This window comes from Pinus tabuliformis, chromosome 5_1, assembly GCF_031772625.1.
Source record: "Pinus tabuliformis cultivar Carrire ecotype Pingquan chromosome 5_1, CPIR1, whole genome shotgun sequence".
Lineage (NCBI taxonomy): Eukaryota > Viridiplantae > Streptophyta > Pinopsida > Pinales > Pinaceae > Pinus > Pinus tabuliformis.
In genome coordinates this window covers 320806730-320829813 of record NC_142305.1, presented here as the reverse complement: position 1 = coordinate 320829813, position 23084 = coordinate 320806730, and the positions used below count along the sequence as shown (strand labels likewise).

Sequence of the window (23084 nt, the reverse complement as noted above, 5' to 3'; positions counted from 1 at the left end):
TAGTATAATAATTATGTGACATTAATTATATAATATATTTTTTATATAAAATTTATCACACAATTTATTTATTTTGTTATATATATATATTTTTAAATTTTAATTTAATTATTATTAAATAAATTTTTTTAAATTTTTTATTTAATTATCATTATAAAATATACTATCGTGTAAATATTTTTGATACTTGGCTAATTGTTTAATTAATATAACTGCATTTATCTTCAAAATTATTCTATGTTTAAAAAAATGGCCATCAACCTTCGCTAATTGTTTAATTTATATTATGGCACTTATCTTCAAAATTATTCTATGTTAACACATTTTTTTACTTAAATAAAAAAATAAAATAAATCCCACTCAACCGCTTGCACCCGTTTAACATGGCTTCTAAGGCAAGGGAAAGTTGTGTGTCTAGGGAATGCCCCATCGGGCGGAGGGAAATGCATTGCAGACTTGAACCTGCCCTACATTACGGTTTGAGAAGTCTCAAATTTTTTTCTACGGATACGACAACACACACTGTACATATTGGCATATATACGGATTAGAACGGGATCTGTTAGGGGGCACTTGACTCCATTTCTCCATGGCGAGGGTATGAATATGATAAGTGCGACGAGCGTTTTTGCGAGGTTTTGGCGTGTTGGGTGGTGAATGCGGACGTGTACAGATGATCTTATGCATGGCAATGGATGCCATTCTCAGGCAGTAATCTTTATGCTTCCAGGCTGAAGTTCGATTCGAAACTGCGAAGAAAATAAAACGGTGTGGTAGCCGCCATGTCCGCCTCAAAAGCGTGCTTTAATGCTAAATGCGGAGCCACCTCGACTGAGAAATGGAGAGCCGGATGGATTCTACGCTCGGGAGAATTTGCAGAGCTCTGCAATTCATGCGGGTATGAAATGAAAAATTATCGACGATTAAGATTCTGCTATTAATTTGTTTTACGTCATTCATGGCATTAACTTCTCGGAGCTTGTTTGTGTTTTATTTGCAAATGAATAGTTTACGTGTAGATTGCAGTTTTCCCACATATTTTGTTGATTTCAAATCTCATGGATATATGGGAGGTCTGATATTAAGAGAGAGAGATTCGGGATTCTCGGTCTAATGTTCATTTAAATCTACGAGGTCTAATATTGATGTAACATGCCTAGCTTCGGGGTTCTCGTGCAGTATGCCCCGGGTTTAGTTTTTAAGGCGCAGGGTTATTTTGGAACCCATTTGGAATTTTTTAGATTCAAGGTGGAGGCTTGTAATGGTGGCTTATTAGCCCTACAGCTTGTGCTGGTTTGCTTTTTGCCCTTTTCATCCTTCTGTTGGATCATGCTCTTGAAATATGTTCATGACTAAATCCAGATCATTACCAGTCAACTACACAAACGATTGCCTGCATTTCTCATTGATTCAGAAAACCAAATTCAAAAATGTATGCGCTACGAAAAGTTCGTTGCCTGTTGATTGAGTGGTGAGTACCGGGTTGCTTGCTATGAGGAGACCCATTAGGCCCATTTCGGATATCCTGGACATCTCTTGCCCGCCAATCTGAACATCATGAATTGAAGAAGCCTGAACATCAAGAAGCGAAAAGAAGCGTAGTAAATACTGGGTTGTCTACGGATTATTCTCTTAGGCTGGACTCCTATATTACCCCGTTGAATCAACACTTAGTGGTGCTGGTTAATCATCAAATAACTTCAGGCAAAACGATAACAAAAACTGATGCTCATCCCTTTTTGTTTTCCACATTCTTTGTACATAATATGTGTGAGATTTCCGCAAGGGTAAATGGAACATTGAACGAAATATATGAGTACCCAATTTGAATGTATGTTGCGGGTCCTTGCCATGAGAAGGTCCGGTCTTGAATCTTGTTGACACCGCTTGCCAGGAATTTGAACATCAAGAATTGAAGAAGTATTCGATACTGGCCCGTTTACAGATTACTCTGCTAGGCTGGAATTCTATACATTGTTGTGCCAACCCATGGTGGTGGCAAGCTATTAATCATCAACTTATTGGGAAAAAAAGAAAAGGAAAATAAAAACCAACAATATATGCTCATCCCTTTTGTTTGATGCTCCTATTTTGGACATAATGTGTGAGATGGCCACAAGACTAAGAGGAGCTGTGAATAAAATATGGTTGGGGACACTTGGGAGGCCCTATTTCAAATCTTGTTGACATCTTTTACTTGCCAATCTGAACATAAAAAATTGGAGAAGTGGTAGCTGATACCAGGCAGGTTAGTTGTTTCCTGATTGTTTTGTTCACTTGGAATCCTATGTTATTATTTCCCTGCATCAACACCTAGCAGTGCCAAGTTTTTAATTGTCAATTTCTTTTGAAAAAAAAGGTGGTATACTCATCCCTTTTGTTTGATGCACCTTCTTTGTACACAAGGTGTGAGATGCACACAAGAGTAAATGGAGTAGGTCGTAGGAGTATGATCTAATGGCAAGCAATGGGGTGATTCAGATTGTATTATGCTAAGATCCAGGTTCAAGACCTTTTGAGTGGGTGTGGGTGATGCCAGATGCAAATTTCAGGTGACCGGCACAGGTACGTTCCTCATAGTGTGGCAACTTAGCTAAGGGGATAGTTGGAAGTTTCTAGAAGTAGTTGTTGGAAAAGTAATCCTTAGGGTTTATGTAAATTTGGAATCTTTACTTGTGGAAGGCAAAAAGCCACAAGTGAACGTGAAGAGTCACGAGAAGTCCAATGGAATATGAAACCAAGGGTCATAAACATTTATCTCACATTTATCTGTTGAATTTCCACGATCTTGGATCTAGGTTAGAATCTTAAAATCTTTGATGCTACCAAACCAAGAATCTCAACCGTAAACTACTTTGCACAACGGAAAATATAAAGTAGTAAATCACACATGCACAAATATACACAATTTTTAACAAATTGTACAATAATGTACAATCCCAATCTTCGTTATGTTAAACCAAATTTGAATAATACAACAGTCTATGGTATACACGATACAATGACAAACTCGATGTCGTATCTCATCTTGCTGGTCCTTTGCTTTGTTGTGCCTTAGTCCATCAAGGCCATCACACATCGAGACTCCAGGAGGGCTGCAACCTAACACTGTTGCACACCACTTTTGTAGCATGTACATGGGCTGATCCAATCTACTCTCTGGGTAGGCCTAATTCCCGAGCTCCAACTGCCAGGCTAGCAGTCACCTTTGTCCATTAAAGTGTTACACTTCGGCACCAATCTTCACCCAATCTTCAACTCCTCTTCGTCACTTCAAGATAGCTCGTCTAGGGCTACTTTGGGTAGCCAACACACTGCCCTCCACCAGATCAATGGCACCCAATACTTCACTGTCGGTTCTGCTCCTAGGATGGACTCTTCGCCTCCTCAGAAAGTCCTCCACATGACACCAACAGACTGCACAATCAAACTGATCCAAACTGGTCAATGCATGACCCAACGCTCCTCTAAAACACTGCTCCAAATTATGTTTGCATATTGTTGTTTGTGACAGTCCTGGTTAGGGCACTTGTTGCAGCCCTAAATTCATCCAACAATCAACAAATAGTCCCTTTAAGGGTTGTGACGCACTGTTGAAGAACCCCTCCTTAGCTACGCTGCAACCTGGGATAGGTGTCAACCCTTGATCACCTCCTATGCAAGTCCAACTGTAATGCTATGGCCTGTGACCTAGCACAACAACCCTCTTGTAGCAATTGGCCTCAAAACAATGCCCAAACAATCCTCCAAACAACAATGTTTTGTCCCTTAAGAACTTGCCCTAACAGTGAGCACCCTCGACCTTCATCACAACACTTCGGACCCTGTCTTAACCCTGAAACAAACTTCCTATACCTCGCTGTTCTGCCTCCTTTGTGTTGCGGCTAGGGCAAGAGATCTCCCTTCTCCACCGAATTCTTGTCTAGAGAAAACGTTACATGGATGGATGCCTTAATGATTCCAATTCACCCTTTATTTATACACCAATAAAGGGGCTCCACCAATACACAAAGAGACACATCTATTAGACAATTTTACTTCAATCCTACATGACTTGAATACCAATAATTATTTGTCAACTCCAAAAATTCATTTGTCCACTTTTACAACTCGGAATTCGATGATTCTCAAAGCGTTGGATTCTCCTTTCCACCCATGCCATCACATGTAGAAATGTGCTTCCAGAATTGCCTCTAACACTATTGGGTGCAAAACCCCATCCTTGCGTTTCAAGCCCACAAGTGACCCTTGTGGCGCTTTTCCCTCCAAACCTAGAACCCCAGGGCTTGGTGTACCTCCCAAGTTACACAAATCATCACTCCCTCTTAGCGAGGGAGGTACTTCCAAGACTAGGAAGTACTTCGTCATCATCATCACTGCTTGCAACACTTGCCCAACCCCTGGTGCTCACAATTGCTGTCACTGTACGGTGAACTACACCCTTCTCAGAAGTGTCACTGTCACTGGAAGCATCCTGCTTCTTCTTTCCCTGTATTGCTTTCCAATTTCTCCATGATTCCTTCTTGGTAGTTGTAGGAGCACTCTTTCTCCCCACTGACTATGCGCTCTTCTTGGGTTGCAAAGTCTCCCTTTGAACCTGCAAGCTCCCTCTCGAACTCGACTCCCTCTGAGTCTCTGGAACCTGGACCTTCTTCTCGGGAAAGCGTACCTTTTTCTCGGGAACCTGTACCTGTCCCTCTGAAGCCTGCACCTGCTCTTGCTTTCTGAAACCTACACCTGCTCCACCTGCTTCTTTCCATGATCCACAGGCTTGCCCATCAACCTGTAGAGACCATGCTCTCTAACTCCAAGTACAATGCCATCGGACTTAGAGCCTCTGGGCGTGAGTCTTGCCTTCCCATCCTGAAACAAGACCTCAAACCCCTTCTTCTCGATCATTGAGACGAAAATCATGCTATATTTGAGTACATCCTAAATCTGCATCACACGTCCTGTCTCCACCCTGAATGGCACAACCCTCGATCCTCGGATCTCCAATTGACTCTTGTCACCCAATACCATGTGCAACTTCGAGTCCCATTCAACTAGAGTTTCAAAAACCTCCTGTGACTTTGTCATATGCTTCGTCACACCACTGTCCACGTACCATCCATCCTCATTGATAATACCCTGCGAGAAATGAGAGATCATAGCAAAGTTCTCCTCTTCCAATCTCCTGGTGAGATCATCTATCTGAGCTGAAGTGGCAACACTGACAGCCTGCTTTCCTTTGCTCTTCTCATCATCTCCCTTCTTCTTCATTGGACATCTTGGCGAATAATGACCCATCTCGCCACAGTTAAAACACTTGACTTTACTCAAGTCCTTCTTTCGCTTACCCTTCATTCGCACTGCAAGGGCCATGTTATCATCAAAAGACTTCTTTGGATGAAGATCCTTGTCTCGCAACTCTTCCTGAATGAAGTCATCCCACAACCTATCCCAGTCTGGCAGCTTCTCCCTGGAAACGATCCCTTTGATGAAGGGCTTCCATTCCTCGGTGAACCCTTTCAAGGCAATCCTTACCATATCTCCATCTGAGATAGTCACACCGATGGCAACAAGCTCATCTTTGACCTGAGACAATCTCGTCAAATACAAGGTCACGCTTTCACCCTTTATCATCTTGGTGGACTTCAACTTATCCTCCAATACCAATACCCGGTTCTCGTTCTTATTCTGGAACAAATTCTGAAGAGCCATCCACATCTCATGTGCATTGTTCTTCCTGGACAAATGAAGTATTAGTGTTGTAGATCTTATAGGAAAATATAGCTCTGATACCAATTGTTGTAGATATAACCCAAGAATATTATAGATCAGATATGAAAAGATAAGATAATGCAAATATACCGAGAAACAATAAGATAGACATAGATAGAAATGATTCTTTATTGATCAAAACCCTTAAGGTAGGGCAACACCATACATTCACTCCTTAAGGAAGGAGAACACTCCACAAGCCATATGCCTGTTCATACAATAATACTTCTCTTCATCTTCATATCCTCCATGTGGAGTCTCTAGCCTTTATATAGGCCTCATACATACAATACCATGCATCATTACCATGGTTCCCTCATACCATCAACTAATACCATGGGCCCATTACATTATTATTAACTACTTGTGGTCCCTTACATGACATGGGTTAACCACCTTATTTATTACTATGGCCCATCTCATTATTACATTATTACCTTGGGTACCTCCCTTGGTACCCCATATTATCCCCCCTAGGTATATAACATTCCACCCCCCTAAGCATGTTTCGTCCCCGAAACATGGGAAGAACATAAATAATTAGATCTACTCAAAAGAGTAGTCCACTGATACCATGCACGTGCATCTAGCCATCCAAGAGAAAGGTGAACCCTCGATCTTGCTGGTGCCTCGCTCGCTTGCGATGGAAGTTGACTGCGGTAGCTCTTCTGTGTGGATGTGTAGTAGGTGGATCTTTGTTCCTCTCGATCTGTCCTGCGGGGTTTGTTGTCCATGTGGCTAATTGGTTGCCATCTTGATTGTTGTCTTGCTGGGTGATGTGGGTGATGATATGTTGAAGTTTTAACCCACGATGGCTTTTTCTTTACTTCACCCTGCTGTGGTGCCTGTTGTGGTGTCTTCTTTGTCAATATGACTTCAACCACTGAGCCCTCCTCTGATGCATCATCACCTGTAACCTTTGCTTCTGCAGCCTCTGTTTGTGTTTGATTGTCGATCATCAAAGACTCATCATCTGATATGTCAGTCCTTGAACATCTTCTGCTTCAGCCTCCTTGGACTCTACCTGCTTCTTAATGGAAATATCCTGTAATGTAATTTTCTTCTTTTTACACCAGAGCTTCAGGAATTTCTTCTGCACATTAATATTGGTAGTACCCACTAATTCCATCCAAGGGTATCCTAAAACAACATCCATGTTATTCATATCTGAAGCATAAAAATCACCATGAAACACATACTTATCCATAGAAAGCTTCAAATCCTTATAGATTTGAACATCCTTATTATCAACCTGTGTATGTTCAATTTGTTTTACTGGGACTTGCAATTTTTTTGCCAAATTAACACTGATAAAATTATGTTGACAACTAGGATTGATAGAAACAATGATCTTCTCTTTCTGAATCAATCCATGAATCTGCAATAAGGATATACCAGTAGGAAATAACCCTTTAGGTTCCATAGTTTCCTTCTTTTCTGTAAAAATAAAATCTTTGCTAGGTTGTGTGTCTGTCTGTGTGAGCTTATCCACAAGATTAGATTTACGGCCAAAGCGCTCTATAAGAGCTTTTTTGAAGGCATCCCAATTCTGAAAAGGTCCATTGCAACGCTGATGCCATTCCGCCCATATCCATTGTTCATTGTCCAGGTACTGGGTCCCCTCCCTAAGCTTAGTCCAATCATCTAGGATATGATTCAATCTGAAATACTGCTCCATTTGTGCTAGCCATGTTGACGTGTGAGAACCGTCAAATTTATACAAATCCCTCGAACTCCAATTAGGCCCGCCATCACAAAAATATTGGTGAAAAATTGAAATGGTCACAGATCCGTCAATATTGCTCAGAATCTCTATTATAACCTGTTTTTAGAAATGGAACAACCACTCTGCATCTGCTCATGTGGTAGAAATCTTGATCCAGGCACTTGAAATTTCAGATCTGCGCTGCTACTCTCCCGCCGTCACCCAAAATTTCTGCATAAAGAGCTGATTTTAATTCAACGATATCTCCCTCATCCGGACTCCGATTCGACTGATTTTTTTTTTGAAATCATGTGTTTTTTCACAAAGATTCCAGATCTAAAATTAGATCTTGCAGATCTGGCACCAGGACTTCTAGATCTGCGCCGCAAACTCACTGTCCTGAAAATTGTCTGCAACCCCACTGATTTTTAAACAGCGAGATCTCCTTCATCCGGACTCCGATTCAACTGATTTTTTTTTTTGAATTCGACTATTTTTGCACAAAGAATTCAGATCTGTAATTATATTTTACAGATCTTTCACCAAAATGTACATATCTGATCTGCAATTTCGCCACCCAAAAATCCCTGCAAAAAATAAAAAAAAAATTCTCCACGGTTTGCCCAAGAAAGTGCTCTGATACCACTTGTTGTAGATCTTATAGGAAAATATAGCTCTGATACCACTTGTTGTAGCTCTGATACCAATTGTTGTAGATATAACCCAAGAATATTATAGATCAGATATGAAAAGATAAGATAATGCAAATATACCGAGAAACAATAAGATAGACATAGATAGAAATGATTTTTTATTGATCAAAACCCTTAAGGTAGGGCAACACCATACATTCACTCCTTAAGGAAGGAGAACACTTCACAAGCCATATGCCTGTTCATACAATAATACTTCTCTTCATCTTCATATCCTCCATGTGGAGTCTCTAGCCTTTATATAGGCCTCATACATACAATACCATGCATCATTACCATGGTTCCCTCATACCATCAACTAATACCATGGGCCCATTACATTATTATTAACTACTTGTGGTCCCTTACATGACATGGGTTAACCACCTTATTTATTACTATGGCCCATCTCATTATTACATTATTACCTTGGGTACCTCCCTTGGTACCCCATATTATCCCCCCTAGGTATATAACAATTAGGGCATCCTTCACACCATCTAGGATGACCAATCTTGCCCTCACATCTAAATCTTCATATATTTCCAACTCTTTAGGGTCGGTTAGCTTCTTGATCCCTTTCTCGGCGAACTCCCAGATCTTGTTGACCTGTAAGACCAACTTGATCCTTTCCCTCCAAGGACTATAGTTGGAAAACCCCTCCAACTTGTCCTCATACTGGAGACCTGCCTGCAACTTCGACATTGAAGTGAGCCCTTCACTTACAATGTGACCAACTCCCTCTCACATTGTACTTCGCTGTGCATAACTAAGATTTACTTACTTCCAAAGTATCTTAGACACTCTCTAATACCATGTTGAATTTCCACGATCTTGGATCTAGGTTAGAATCTTAAAATCTCAGATGCTACCAAACCAAGAATCTCAACCATAAACTACTTTGGACAATGGAAATATAAAGCAGTAAATTACACATCCACAAATATACACAATTTTCAACAAATTGTACAATAATGTATAATCCCAATCTTCGTTATATTAAACCAAATCTGAATAATACAATAGTTTATGGTATACAAGATACAATGAAAAACTCGATGCCGTATCTCGTCCTGTCGGTCCTTCGCTTCCGTACTGCTCACTAGTTGTGCCTTAGTCCATCAAGGCACAACACATTGAGACTCCAGGAGGGATGCCACCTAACACAACGACATGTCACTTCTGTAGCATGTACACGGGCTGATCCAATTTGCTCTCTGAGTAGGCCTAATTCCCGAGCTCCAACTGCAAGGGTAGCAGTCACCTTTGTCCACCAAAGTGCTGCACTTCGGCACCAATCTCCACCCAATCTTCAGCTCCTCTTCGTCACTTCAAGATAGCTCATCTAGGGCTACTTTGGGTAGCCAACGCACTGCCCTCCACGAGATTAATGGCACCTAACACTTCATTGTCGGTTCTGCTCCTAAGATGGACTCTTCACATCCTTGGAAAGTCCTCTACACGACACCAATAGGCTGCACAATCAAACTGATCCAAACTGGTCAATGCATGACACAACGCTCCTCCAAAACACTATGCCAAATTGTATTTCCATACTGCTGTTTGTGGCAGTCCTGGTTAGGGCACTTGCTGCAGCCCTAAATTCATCCAACAGTCAACAAATAGTCCCTTTAAGGGCTGTGACACATCCTTGAAGAACCCCTCCTTAGCTATGCTGCAACCTGGGATAGGTGTCAACCCTTGATCACCTCCTACGCAAGCTTAGTTGTAGTGCTATGGCCTGCGGCCTAGCACAACAACCCTCCTGTAGCAACCGACCTCAAAACAATGCCCAAACAATCCTCCAAACAACAACGTTTTGTCCCTTAAGAACTCGACCTAAAAGACAACACCCTCGGCCTTCATCATAGCACTTTGGACCATGTCTTAACCCTGAAACAGACTTCCTATACCTCGCTGATTTGCCTCCTTTGTGCTGCGGCTAGGGCAAGAGATCTCCCTTCTCCACCGAATCCTTGTCTAGAGAAAATGTTGCATGGATGGATGCCTTAATGACTCCAATTCACCCTTTATTTATACACCAATAAAGGGGCTCCACCAATTCATGAAGAGACACATCTATTGGACAATTTTACTTCAAGCCCACATGACTTGAATACCAATAATTACTTGTCAACTTGAAAAATTCATTTCTCCACATCTATAACTCGAAATTCGACGATTCTCGAAGCTTTGGATTCTCCTTTCCGCCCTATACCGTCTCATGCCATCACATGTAGAAATGTGCTTCCGGAATTGCCCCAAACACGATTGGGTGCAAAACCTCATCCTTGGGTTCCAAGCCCACAAGTGACCCTTGTGGCACTTTGCCCTCCAAAACTCGAACCTTAGGGCTTGGAGTACCTCTCAAGTTACACAAAATCAACATTATCAAAATTCTCTCTTGCATTCACGTGAGTCTAATAGTGGTATCAGAGCGTAGTGAGTCCCTTAGAAATGTCTTTGATCGTAAGATTCTGGCTTGACATAACATTCCTTTTTGCCATCCTTGTCAAATAGAAACGACCCCTTGTTAGATATGTTGTGGTGTGTGCAGTAGCTTATCTTGTGAGCATTCAAGATTGCCTTCACCAATGTGACAATCGAGGTTTTGTGGTCCTCCTCTCTGCTGGGCGCTCCAAAAACTTGCTCATGGGTGCATAGAGGTTGCTGACAAGAATGGAGAGGCTGAGCATTTATTCTGCTCGCACCTATATGCGGTAAAGCATTTTTGTGAATGAAATACTTGTTTTTCTAAATATACTCTATCCCACGTTATCAGAAATCCTAACATTTCATTGTCAGCTCCTTTGCGTGCCCTTCTCTCTGGAACTTTGCGACTCTTCTATCTTGACCTGGGCGCTCCTCCTTACATAGCTTGGTCTAGTATCTTTGTGTGCCCATTTGTTAAAATTGGCAACTAGGGCCAACTTCCACCTTAGGACAACTCATATGATGGAGATGATTATTGCATTGGATTCCTCTTTCGGAGAGGTACAATTTTGATATAAAGATCATCTCATTTTGACAAGCAGAAATGGAATTATGAATTTATTTCTCTTATGGACAAATTGTCAAGGTCGGCCATAGTCAAATGTAGGCTCATGAAGCCCAATAGATGGGTCTCCTCACCCTCAACGAATTGTATAAATAGAGGTGACCTTTTCCTCATTTGGACATCATCTCATCACATCATCTTCTCTCTCTTGATTGGTTCGTACAACTTGGAGGTCTCTCTCTCTTCTTTGCACGTGTGGCAGGCAACTCTCTCTCTTCTTTGCACGTGTGGCAAGAGGCTGAGTTTTTTTCTGGGTAAAATAGGTCAAAGTTTTCAGGGTGTTGACCATTGTTGACTTAGGGTTATTTGACCAGCTTTGACCTCAGTTTTTGGGCTAGAAGTTCGATTTGTCTAGGCCACATTTATTGGCACAGAAATCAAGAAGTTTGGGACAAGTTTACTAGTGTTGACTGCTGAAAATTACAACAGTGTTTCTCTCTCCTTTGACTGGGTTTGATCGACTTGTTTTGGGCTGATTTTGACTCTCCTGGAAGGCCGAATTGGACTGCTGTTGACCGAGCTGATTGGAGGACATTTTGGGGCAGCTTTGACCACTGTTGACTTTCTGGTTAGGGCTGCATTGACTGTTGGTTTGTCTGCTGATTTGGCAAATCTATTTTGGGCTTACATTTATGATATTTGTACTCTTTCTCTCTCTCTGTTGAACTATTGAAGAATAATAAGAAGATTTGATCAAAGGGTTTCCCCACATTAGGGTTTGTCCCTGGCATATGGTTTTATGTTCTACATGTGATTTTAGGGTTTGTCTTCTACATATGATTTTATGTTCTATCTACATTTACTATTGTTGTTTATATAATGTGATTGGAATTTGTCATTGGGCTGCTAAAGGAACATTGAAGTAAATTGTCTTAAGCATAGAACATTCCATTGTTATCTAAAATTAACACCATATAAGGCCTCTCAAAGCTTTGTGTGCTCAACTTAGCCCAAAATTCTCATCTCGACTCTCACTCCATGACTTGCCTCCCGTTACTATCGCAACTCTATACTTCATGCCCTTGCTTCTTGACACTCGATTGTCCATTCCATTCCAAGGAATTGTGTGATCAAAATCAAAATCTATGTGCTTGTTTGTCGCTTGAACTTCCTAAATGGACCTTTGGAGTACTTGTAAACATCGAAATTTTAATGAGCAAAGTCCTCGAAAACAGAGAAAGAAACCTTCACCGGGCCATTTGTATAGATCTTTGCTATGATATCATATGGTTTGGAACTAATTCTGTAAGCAGTTGCACTAAAGCGTTTGGAATTGTCGTAGTTTTGGTTTTCATCTTTGCATTTCTTCACACATTGAGGAGTTGGATATAAAGTCAAAGCGTTTGGAATTGTCCTAGTTTTGGTTTTCATCTTTGCATTTCTTCACACATTGAGGAGTTGGATATAAAGTCTTGTAGCTTGGATGTTGGTAACCAACATCATCAAAGTATGGTTGCAATCAGTAGTTACAATTCCAGTACCGATAAAGTATTCCTATGCTGATATTGGATAACGACCATCACAACTGTCATTGTTGCTGCAAAATCTAGCAAGTCTTGTCAGGGGATTAACTAGGTAAGGGCCAGACCCTTTAGCAATAATGAGGAAGGGTTGACACTGTCACCTCAACAACCTTCCTCCTGCTGTTTAGTGGAATTTCACCACAAGGGAGGCTTCCCTGTATTGACCTGTAGGGGTATTTTTGATTAGAAGGTTCAAGGTTATATAAATGGCCTAGAGAAAGATACTTTAAAGCCATAATAGACTCAAATCTTCTCTATAAAGGAACAAGTATTCTAACCCTAGACTAGCTAAGAACTACTACAAGTTAGGGTTTATCGATAGGAAATGATAAGGAATATCTAGACATGCATAAGTCAAAGAAAGGATTCCCTCAATAAATTAAGTCAATAAGGGGATAGTGGAACCCTAAAACAGGGTTTAGATTGAAACTTTGCGAAGGGCTAGGTTTTCAGTGGCACAAAGGAGCTAAGAAAACATGACATCAACCATAATTAAGGAGGTTTTACTATAATAAATGCTAGATTTTGTGTTTAAATGGTTTATGAAAGCAAACCTTGGAATTTCATCCACAAGCATCCACTCAAGCTCAACTCTATGGCAAATCAACCATTAAAAAACCTTGGTGACTTGCATTAAAAAGCCTAGGAGAGGTAAGAGATAAATATTTAAGTTTTGATGGGTTTTGATCAACAAAACCTTGGCTAGTGCCTAGTCCTACTTGGGCTAATGGGGTTTTAGAGCAAATTTTTAAAGGAAGATGAAATTTGATTGGAATAAAGGGTGGAAAAATTAATTTCCTCTTGTAAAACCCTAGCTACTTTTTTTGTGAAGGGAGAAGTTAAGTCTAGAAGATGCACCCTAGAAGTTCTTCTATAGGTTTCAAGGAATAATAACATGCAAAATTTCACCCATATTTCTAGTGAATAATATGCACTTAGACATGGAACATTTTAGAAACCCTAGCATAAATTCATTCACATGCAAAATATAGAGAACTCTACAATAAAATTACAAATTCCACCAAGAAACTCTTCTTTCAATCCCAAAAAGGCGTATTCAATGCAAAAATCAATCTCCAATATAACGCTGCTCCATAAAAATCACACTGTGCCAATTAGCAAGTTAGAAAAAGGCAATTCACACTCTCTCCAAGGAAGCCAAATTCACATGCATGTTGATGATCAAATAAAGATGGGGCTCTAACAAAGCTAGAATATCTCCCCAAAAATATAACAACAACAAACTTTAAGATGGAAAAAACACTCCAAAAGAGATTCACAAGGCTCAAAAGGCCCACGGCCTAGATGAGTTTGCAATTCTCTCCCAAGTTCTTATGGCCTCCCTAGAAATCAGCCTTTGGACAGCATGAGGGGGTCTTGCATACACACGAGTGAGTAGTTTTTCAAAACTTCTCCTCAAACTCCTTGTTGCTTAATGCTCAAGCCTATGGTCTGCAAAACACAAAAAAAATATCAATTGTCAATGTGAAATTAAGAAAAAGAAACCAAAACTAAACTTAGAATTTAATTTACAAAGTACTAGCTCAAGTAATGAGAGTGAATCCCCATATTTGCCTAGCTTTAGAAATGACTCTCGAATAGGAGATATAACTTTGAAAGAACTAGAACCAAAGAAGTATTTGAATTTTAAATGGATGATCAAGTAGCTATAGACTATGGAAACTCCCTTTTTCTCTTCGTTGGATGGAAAACTTGGAGCGAAAAAATGGCTGAGTCTTGGATCACTGTGACTTTAAGAGTGAGTTGATTTAATTGAGATTTCTCCCACTTCTAGATGGATTCCTACACACAATACAAAAGATCTTTCCTACACACTTGAACACGTATTAGTTTACACAATATTAGAGCAATATAATGAATAAGATAAAATAAACATTCCTCCTAAAATGAATTGGTAAGCTTATCCGTAGAGTACTACTCTAAATCAATGATATGTGCAAGATAGCTTGCACACATCAATCCAAGCAAGATGACGAGCATAAACTAATATTAATTCAACATGCAAAAGAAATTAAACACAATAGTAGTAGTATGAAAGGACATCACCTCATAACACCAAGAGAACACCAGCTAGATAGCCCTAAAGTCTTGATTATATTAAGAAATTATGCAAGGACAAAATGACAGAGTTTCCTTAAACCCAATAGCTTATTACATGATACAATATGAGAGCCCATGGCTCTATTATATAGAGCGTTGGGAGCAAATCCCAATGAAAAATGACAATGACAAATGGCATTAGAGCCAATTCCAATGTAGAAGTGATTAAACAAGTGGCATGAGGTGACAATTCCAAATAGAAATTCGAATTTGTTGAATGGAGCTCCAATGCCAAGTGTAAAAATCGAATTCTGGCAAGTGGACATCATTTTCTTCTTCCCTTATGTGCCAAATTCGAATTTTATGATAGAATAACAAGTGTACATGGGTGGTAAACCACGTGGGGACAATTTCCCACAAAAATCTCCACCAAATATTCTCCCAAATCCTCCCGAATGTGCATTAACTTCACAAATTCGAATTTCCAAGTAAGCAACTTTCTCCTTTAATGCCAGAAATTCGATTTTATTTGAGCACATGTCCTTTCATTGATATTAAGAGTCCACATCACCTTGGGACTTCACTTTAACTCCCCCATAATTTTCTATTTCATTTCCACAACATTTAGCATGTGTAGTTATTTATTTTTCTCCATTTATTTAATTTCTTGCTTAATTAATTGCTAGATTTCCCACTAAACCTAGGAAAAGTGAGTTTTGAGGGTTCAAAACACATTTTTAACCCATCAAAGTGTGTCATAGTAGAAAGTTGAACGTGAGGTGTAAATTTCATTACTCATACCCCATACAACTTCTCTAGACATTACTTATTACATTACAAATACAATTTTATTAGCAATTTCTGTAGTGCGAAAAATCTAAAAAAATAAAAAATGACTACTTAGACCTAACCAAATTCCACGAAATTTTTTGTGTGATCTATTATGGTAATATACATCAACTTTAGACACTAGGATATGTTAGGGGCCCAACCTTTAAACCGTCACCTCAACTTTGGGGTAAAACGTGAGTGAAAAAATCAGAAAATTATCCGCCTCTGAAAAAGAAGGGGTAATTAATCAGAGAAATAAATACTCCAAGGTGTACTCGTTTGCTGATCGAGTCCAAACATCCTAGGCATGCTATAGACTCAAAAATTCATCATTACTAGTATTGCTTATCACAATTCCGAGCAGGGTGTGGAATTTGGGTACAAGAATGATGATGTGAAAATAGAAGTAGAGTTAAAAAATTCTGTTGACTGATGATATCTGATGGTACAAGTGTCCTCTGGATCATCCTTGGGCATGTAGTCTTCATATAATTATCAGGTGCCACTCTAGTGGTCAACATTTGGCTCCATATGGGGATACATGCTAGATATGAAGTGATAGTGTGCAAGAACTTGGAAACTGCATCCACCGATAAAAGACATATATCAACAATATCCATTCAAAAATATCATCAAGTACATAAATGAAGCAATGAAAATTTATTCTAAAAGCATAAATGACAATTTATTCATGAAATAAAATGACGAGGGATAAGGATAGAAATATGATACAGAAAGATGCCCCATGGCATTAGATGTCCTCAATGAAGTTCCTGCTAAGAACTTGCTTACTTTTAGATATATCCATGGGCTGCTTTTCTGATGTGCCCTGTCCAATTCTGAATATCTGAGGACTTTGATCAATCCCAACACTATGTTGTACACGACCATTAGATTTACGAAATCCTTTCCGCTTTTATCTTTTCTTCTTAATAGATTGTGATGTTGATGTTGAGGTGATCAAAGTAGACCTTTTTCCCGATCTTGGAGATGCTCTGATGGAAAATTCGAAGTATCCAAGACTTCTTTGACCTTCCTTTGTCCATTTTTCTTATGCTCTGACATGGGTGATGGACCAATCTCATAAGTATAAACCTGATTCTCCTGAGTTTCCTTGCTATCCAAGTCTCCATCAATTAGCCATTTTTCATTGGAGTAAATGACCTCCTCATAATGAGATGAAGATTGCTTCAGTGGATCAGGAGGTTTATGATTTGTTTCTTTGTTCTTTTCCCATTCATCATTTAACCTAAGTTGGAGTTTTTGTACCTGTAATTTCTCCATTTCATCCAACCTATTCTGAAAAGAGACCTGATTAGCCTTCATAACACTTATTTCCTTGGCATGATTTGGTTCCATGGCGTTGATTAATTGCACTTGTTTTTCTTCCATGGTGAGAAACCTATTTTGAAAAGTGGTCATTTGATTAGAATGATTGACTTCCATGGCCTTTATTGCTTGTGCATGATTTTCTTCCATGGCCTTAATGAGTTGAGCGTGGTTGAGCTGCATATCCTTAATCATTCGAGTCAACCCCTTGATGAGATCCTTATCATTCTCATTAGTTTTCGCTTTGATCTTTCTTTCATCTCCATATTTTTCTTCAAAGGCATCAATGATTGATTCTAGAGAATCAAAACTGTTAGTAGGTAATTCTATGAACCAATCCATTACATTTCCATCTTAATGAAAATATGAAAAGTCTCATTTTAACATCCTCATGGTTAATAACATGGCACCATTTGCTCACACAAAGGTGGAAATTCCTAAGGTGAGTTTCAGTACTGATGGCATTGTTACCTAGAAAACTAGGCATAGCCTGAAATGTTTATTAAAATCACAAAGGGCGAACAAATCATTCATGATGTCATGCTCGCTTGATCCTGAAAGAGCAAATGGATACCAGAGAGAGGCTTTTGTCCAAGATTAGCAAGAAATCTACAAGAAGCAAGTTTCAAGAAGAAATCCTTTTAGAAAATAAAATAAGTGGAGTCACCACTTGAACAAGAATCTAACTCTAAAATCCAACATGCAAAAATCAAAAGTTAGTCGTATTTCCCAGGTATAAGAAGACTTGTCCCCGACAATAGCGCCAAAGATGTTGACCCTGCCGCCTACACCTACCTACAAGTCAGTGAGAAAAGCCTTCAACCCCACAAGGTGTGGTTGGTGGCAGGGAACTCAGAGAAGGGGCTGTCACACTAATCCCAACTCTGATATCTCCTAGGTTAGCTAAGGGGGGTGGTCTCTAATGAAAAGTTAAGCTAAAAAGATGTGAGTTTCTAGGAGAATTGTTAGAGTTAAATAGATTATTTCTTTAAAATTTATAAGCAAAAATGATCTGAGCAATAAGCATAAATACATAAGATAAGCATGAAATACATAAACAACTAGTGCCTTCAAAGTATTGCTCTTTAAAAAATGAAATTGTATTTGCTTAGAATGAAGTGAAATGCTTTCAAATGGAAAGTCAAAATAATCCTGAAAAGTGAAACAATAAATTGTTAGCACAAGATATTATAAATGCTTTCAAGATGAATAAGTCTACAAATTAAAGCATGGAAACTATCTTGCTCAAAAGGATACAAAAATAACTCAAATGTTAGACCAAGATGACAACATGCAATTAAGTTTGCAACCCAAAATAATAGTACTTGAAAGTGAACTCAACCATTTATGACAATAATTGAACCACAAGATGAGCCAATTTCTAAGTACAAGAAAAATTAAAGTTGTTGCAAAATTAAAAGGAATTACAATGCTTTCATTCCAAGTGTCTCTTGAAATAAGATTTGCATGTGAGACTTTAAATCATCAAGAGAGCAAGAAATTTAAGAACTTTTCAAACAAAGCAAATATGATGGAATGAGTTCTTGGTTTATTGTATTAACTAGTGCTAAGGCAAAATTACAATTGAACTTTAGTTCTTAGACCTCATCCTCGCCCAAATGTTTGGATCTCACAATGAGAAGTCAATAGAGGTAGAGGGTCCCTACAAGTCTATTCAACCAACTTAAGTTGAAGGTAAATTTTAATGAGATTTGGGACCTTCCTATACTAAAATGCTTAGATGAAGTGCAAACTGTGTTAATTCCCCAAATTAAACTAATACTTCATGTAAATGCTTCAAAGAGAAATAGTTTGCAAAACTTGAGAGCGTATGCATGTGGGAATTTAAATACAAGATTAGTAAAAATTTGCATGTGGAGTGGAATGTATTGATTTTAAGCAAGCACAATATGAAATTAAAATCTAGAAAGCTAAGAAAAAATTAAAAGCAAGATTAGGCCACCCACAAGAATCCCTCTTTTAAATGGGGAAGGGGGATACCATGGGAAAAATTCCAAGCTCCCTCCAACAAAATCTTTTATCTTTATTAGTGCTTAAAGCAGGTAAAAATGCCTTTAAGAGAGCAACCCGCAATACGAGAGAGATCTTTACAAAGATGGGACTCTAACAAAGCTAGACTCTCTCCCCAAAAAGATAACAACAACAAACTTGAAGATGGAAAAAACTCTCCAAAAGAGATTCACAAGGCTCATAAGGCCCACGGCCTAGATGAGTTTGCAACTCTCTCCCAAGTGCTTATGGCCTCCCTAGAAATCAGTCTTTGGACAACGTGAGGGAGTCTTGCATACACACGAGTGAGTAGTTTTCCAAAACTTCTCCTCAAGCTCTTTGCTACCGAATGCTCAAGCCTATGGGCTACAAAACACAAAAAAATACCAATTGTCAGTGTGAAATTAGGAAAAAGAAACCAAAACTAAACTTAGAATTTAATTTACAAAGTACTAGCTCAAGTAATGGGAGTGAATCTCCATATTTGCCTAGCTTTAGAAATGACTCTCGAATAGGAGATATAACTTTGAAAGAACTATAACCAAAGAAGTATTTGAATTTTAAATGGATGATCAAGTAGCTATAGACTAAAAAAACTCTCTTTTGCTCTTCGTTGAATGGAAAACTTGGAGCGAAAAAATGGCCGAGTCTTGGATCGCTGTGACTCTAGGAGTGAGTTGATCTAATTGAGATTTCTCCCACTTCCAGATGGATTCCTACACACAATACAAAAGATCTTTCCTACACACTTGAACACGTATTAGTTTGCACAAGATTAGAGCAATATAATGAATAAGATAAACCAAACATTCCTCCTAAAATGAATTGGTAAGCTTATCCCTAGAACACTACCCTAAATCAGTGATATGCAAGATAGCTTGCACACATCAATCCAAGCAAGATGGCAAGCATAAACTAATATTAATTCAACATGTCTAAGAAATTAAACACAATAACAGTGGTATGAAAGGACACCACCTCATAACACCAAGAGAACACCAGCCAGATAGCCCCAAAGTCTTGATTATATTAAGAAAGTATGCAAGTACAAAATTACAGAGTTTCTTCAAGCCCAATAGCTTATTACATGATACAATATGAGAGCCCATGGCTCTATTATATAGAGAGTTGGGAGCAAATATCAATGAAGAATGACAATGACAAATGGCATTGGAGCCAATTGCAATGTAGAAGTGATTAAACAAGTGGCATGAGGTGACAATCCCAAAGAGAAATTCGAATTTGTTGAATGAAGCTCCAATGCCAAGTGTAAAATCAAATTCTGACAAGTGGACATCATTTTCTTCTTCCCTTATGTGCCAAATTCGAATTTTATGATAGAATGGCATGTGTATATGGGTGGTAAACCATGTGGGGACAATTTTCCACAAAAATCTCCACCAAATATTCTCCCAAATCCTCCCAAATGTGCATTAACTTCACAAACTCGAAATTCCAAGTAAGCAACTTTCTCCTTTAATGCCAACAATTTGATTTTATTTGAGCACATGTCCTTTTCTTGATTTTAGGAGTCCACATCACCTTGGGACTTCACTTTAACTCCCCCATAATTTTCCACCTCATTTCCACAACATTTAGCATGTGTGGATATTTATTTTTCTCCATTTATTTAATTTCTGGCTTAATTAATTACTAGATTTCCCACTAAACCTAGGAAAAGTGGGTTTTGAGGGTTCAAAACACATTTTTAACCCATCAAAGTGTGTCATAATAGAAAGTTGAGGGTGAGAGGTGCAAATTTCATTACTCATACCCCATACAACTTCTCTAGACATCACTTATTACATTACAAATACAATTTTATTAGCAATTTCCGTAGTGCGGAAAATATAAAAAATTTAAAAATGACTACCTAGACTTAACCAAATTCCACGAATTTTTTTGTGTGATCTATTATGGTATTATACATCGACTCTAGACACTAAGATGTGTTAGGGGCTCAATCTTCAAACAGTCACCCTAGCTTTGGGGTAAAACGTGAGTGAAAAAAAACCAGAAAATTATCTGCCTCTGAAAAATAAGGCGTAATTAACTAGATAAAGAAAACACTCCAAGGTGTACTTGTTTGCTGATGGAGTTTCAACATCCTAAGCCTGTTACAAACTCAAAAACTCATCATTACTAGTATCACTTATTACAGTTCCCTGCAGGGTTTGGAATTTGGGTACTGGAAAGATGATGCGAAAATAGAAGTAGAGTTAAAAAACTTTGTTGAATGATGATATCTGATGGTACAAGTGTCCTCTGGATCATCCTTGGGCATGGAGTCTTCGTATAATCATGACGTGCCACTCTAGTGGTCAACAGGAGGACAAACTAACCCAAAAACAATGCTTGAATATCTTCGCTATCCTTCCTCTTTGCTGCGCTGATATGGAGGCTTCTTCTGGTGTAGACTTCGCACTTCTTTCTCAACTTGCTTCGCCGAATTCGTTGTTTCCAAATGAGGCCGAGTATGGGTATATATACAAGTTTGTTCACGACCTCTAGTTTGACGTGATCTCTTGGAGGGAAGTTGACTTCATCTTCTAGATACATCTCTTTGTTGTAGGCCGACATGATGAGGGCTAGTGACAAGGTCTTGGAGGATGACTTTACATAGACAAGTGTGACTCTTTACAATGACTCCATTACGTGACAATGAGTCTTTCTATTTTTTTATGACTAGATGACAAAATTCCTAAAGGCTCTCAATGGAAGTCTTGACTCAAAAATAAAACCTCTTGCTCATGAAACCCATGATGCAAGCATTACAATAATTTCATTTTTCTTCTTTACACCTCTTTACATAAAATCACAATTGCATGTCATTATGAAGACCAAACGTAGTTACACTTTTCAACAATCCTCCTCATTACTTGCTTCATGTGGATCAGGTAGGAGAGACTTTTCTTCTTCCTTATTACCTTTGCTGTTGATCTCATCTTCATGATCCGATAATGAAGCTTCCTTTTCTTCACTTTCGTGATCATTATGGGGACCATTTTTCTTGTCCTGGTTGCCATCCAATCTCTTCAGGAAGACATCTTCAAATTGATCAAAATCAGCAATGCTTCTTGGAGGGAGATTAATGCACCAATCTCTAAATTTGCCTTCCAATGTTAAAGCAATAAGCATCATACCTATATCTAGGCTATCTATATTATTACAAATCATTTCTTGTCCAAAAACGTACACATGTTCCCCTGCACTATCACTTCCATCAAATTTAGGTAGCCACTTATGCCATTGTTTGGGTAATTCATTGGGGTTACCATAACATCGAAAAACTTTATTGGTTCAAATGAAATTAGCTCCTGATCCTCCATTTTTCTTTCTGGTATTGGATGCTATCATTAATTAGAGTCGCCATGGTGAATTCAAAGTGCCTAAAGAGATGCTTGCTTTACCCTACAAGTATTTTCTTTGAAGTTCAATGAAGAACTAGGGCTTCGTTCCTTCAATGGAGTCACCAATAGATATGTCAATATTTTCCTATGAGAACGAGACTCACATATCGTAGCCTCGACAATGACACCAAAAGTGTTGTTGCACAAATTAGCATGCCTAGTAAATGGGATAAAGCTAGAAGGCACAACAACACCTTGGAACTAAAGCCCACTGTCACCACAACCTAAGTCCCCTTCTCTTTTCATATTTTCACCGACCAGAGGGGTTGCAAAGTCCCTCACTTGTGATAGATGTATCCAAGATTTCTTTCAAGTGAGGCAAGGAGGCTCATTCAATGGAAAGGTTCAATGAAAGTGTGAGCTTTTGGGAGAAGCTAGGAGGACATTCTAGTAAAAACCCCTTGAAAGAAACACTACACGAGACCTAGGGTTGAGAAATTTTATGATACAAGAGTTCATCCAAGATCATGGTAGATAAGAGAAAAGATTGCGAATGATATACTTCAGTCTTCAACAAGTACTAAAGTGCAAACCTTCAAAGAATCCCCAAGTTGAAGGATGGCTTCTAGGGTTCCCACTTGGTGTGATAGCTAGGGCATCAATTATATTGAAATTTCATTGTTGGAATTTGTCCAAAACTTGAGGATGCCTATAGGAGACATTAAGGAAGAGTCCTGTCTAGACGAAATCCAAATTCCTCCT

At 38.9% G+C, this 23084-nt stretch overlaps 1 protein-coding gene across 2 annotated transcripts in view; it reads left to right on the top strand.

Moving 5' to 3' along the window:
* The first annotated feature begins 427 nt into the window (after nucleotides 1–427).
* LOC149164644 (B3 domain-containing protein Os07g0679700-like) overlaps nucleotides 428–23084 on the top strand; it is a 353274-nt gene continuing 330617 nt past the window's right edge. Inside the window, exon 1 of one of the 2 annotated variants that reach the window (XM_089432140.1) lies at nucleotides 428–898. In XM_089432140.1, coding sequence (XP_089288266.1) covers nucleotides 839–898 — 60 coding nt within the window. In that variant the 5' untranslated portion in view covers nucleotides 428–838. The remainder of the gene's footprint in view (nucleotides 899–23084) is intronic. The other variant, XM_089432139.1, reaches the window with a different exon arrangement.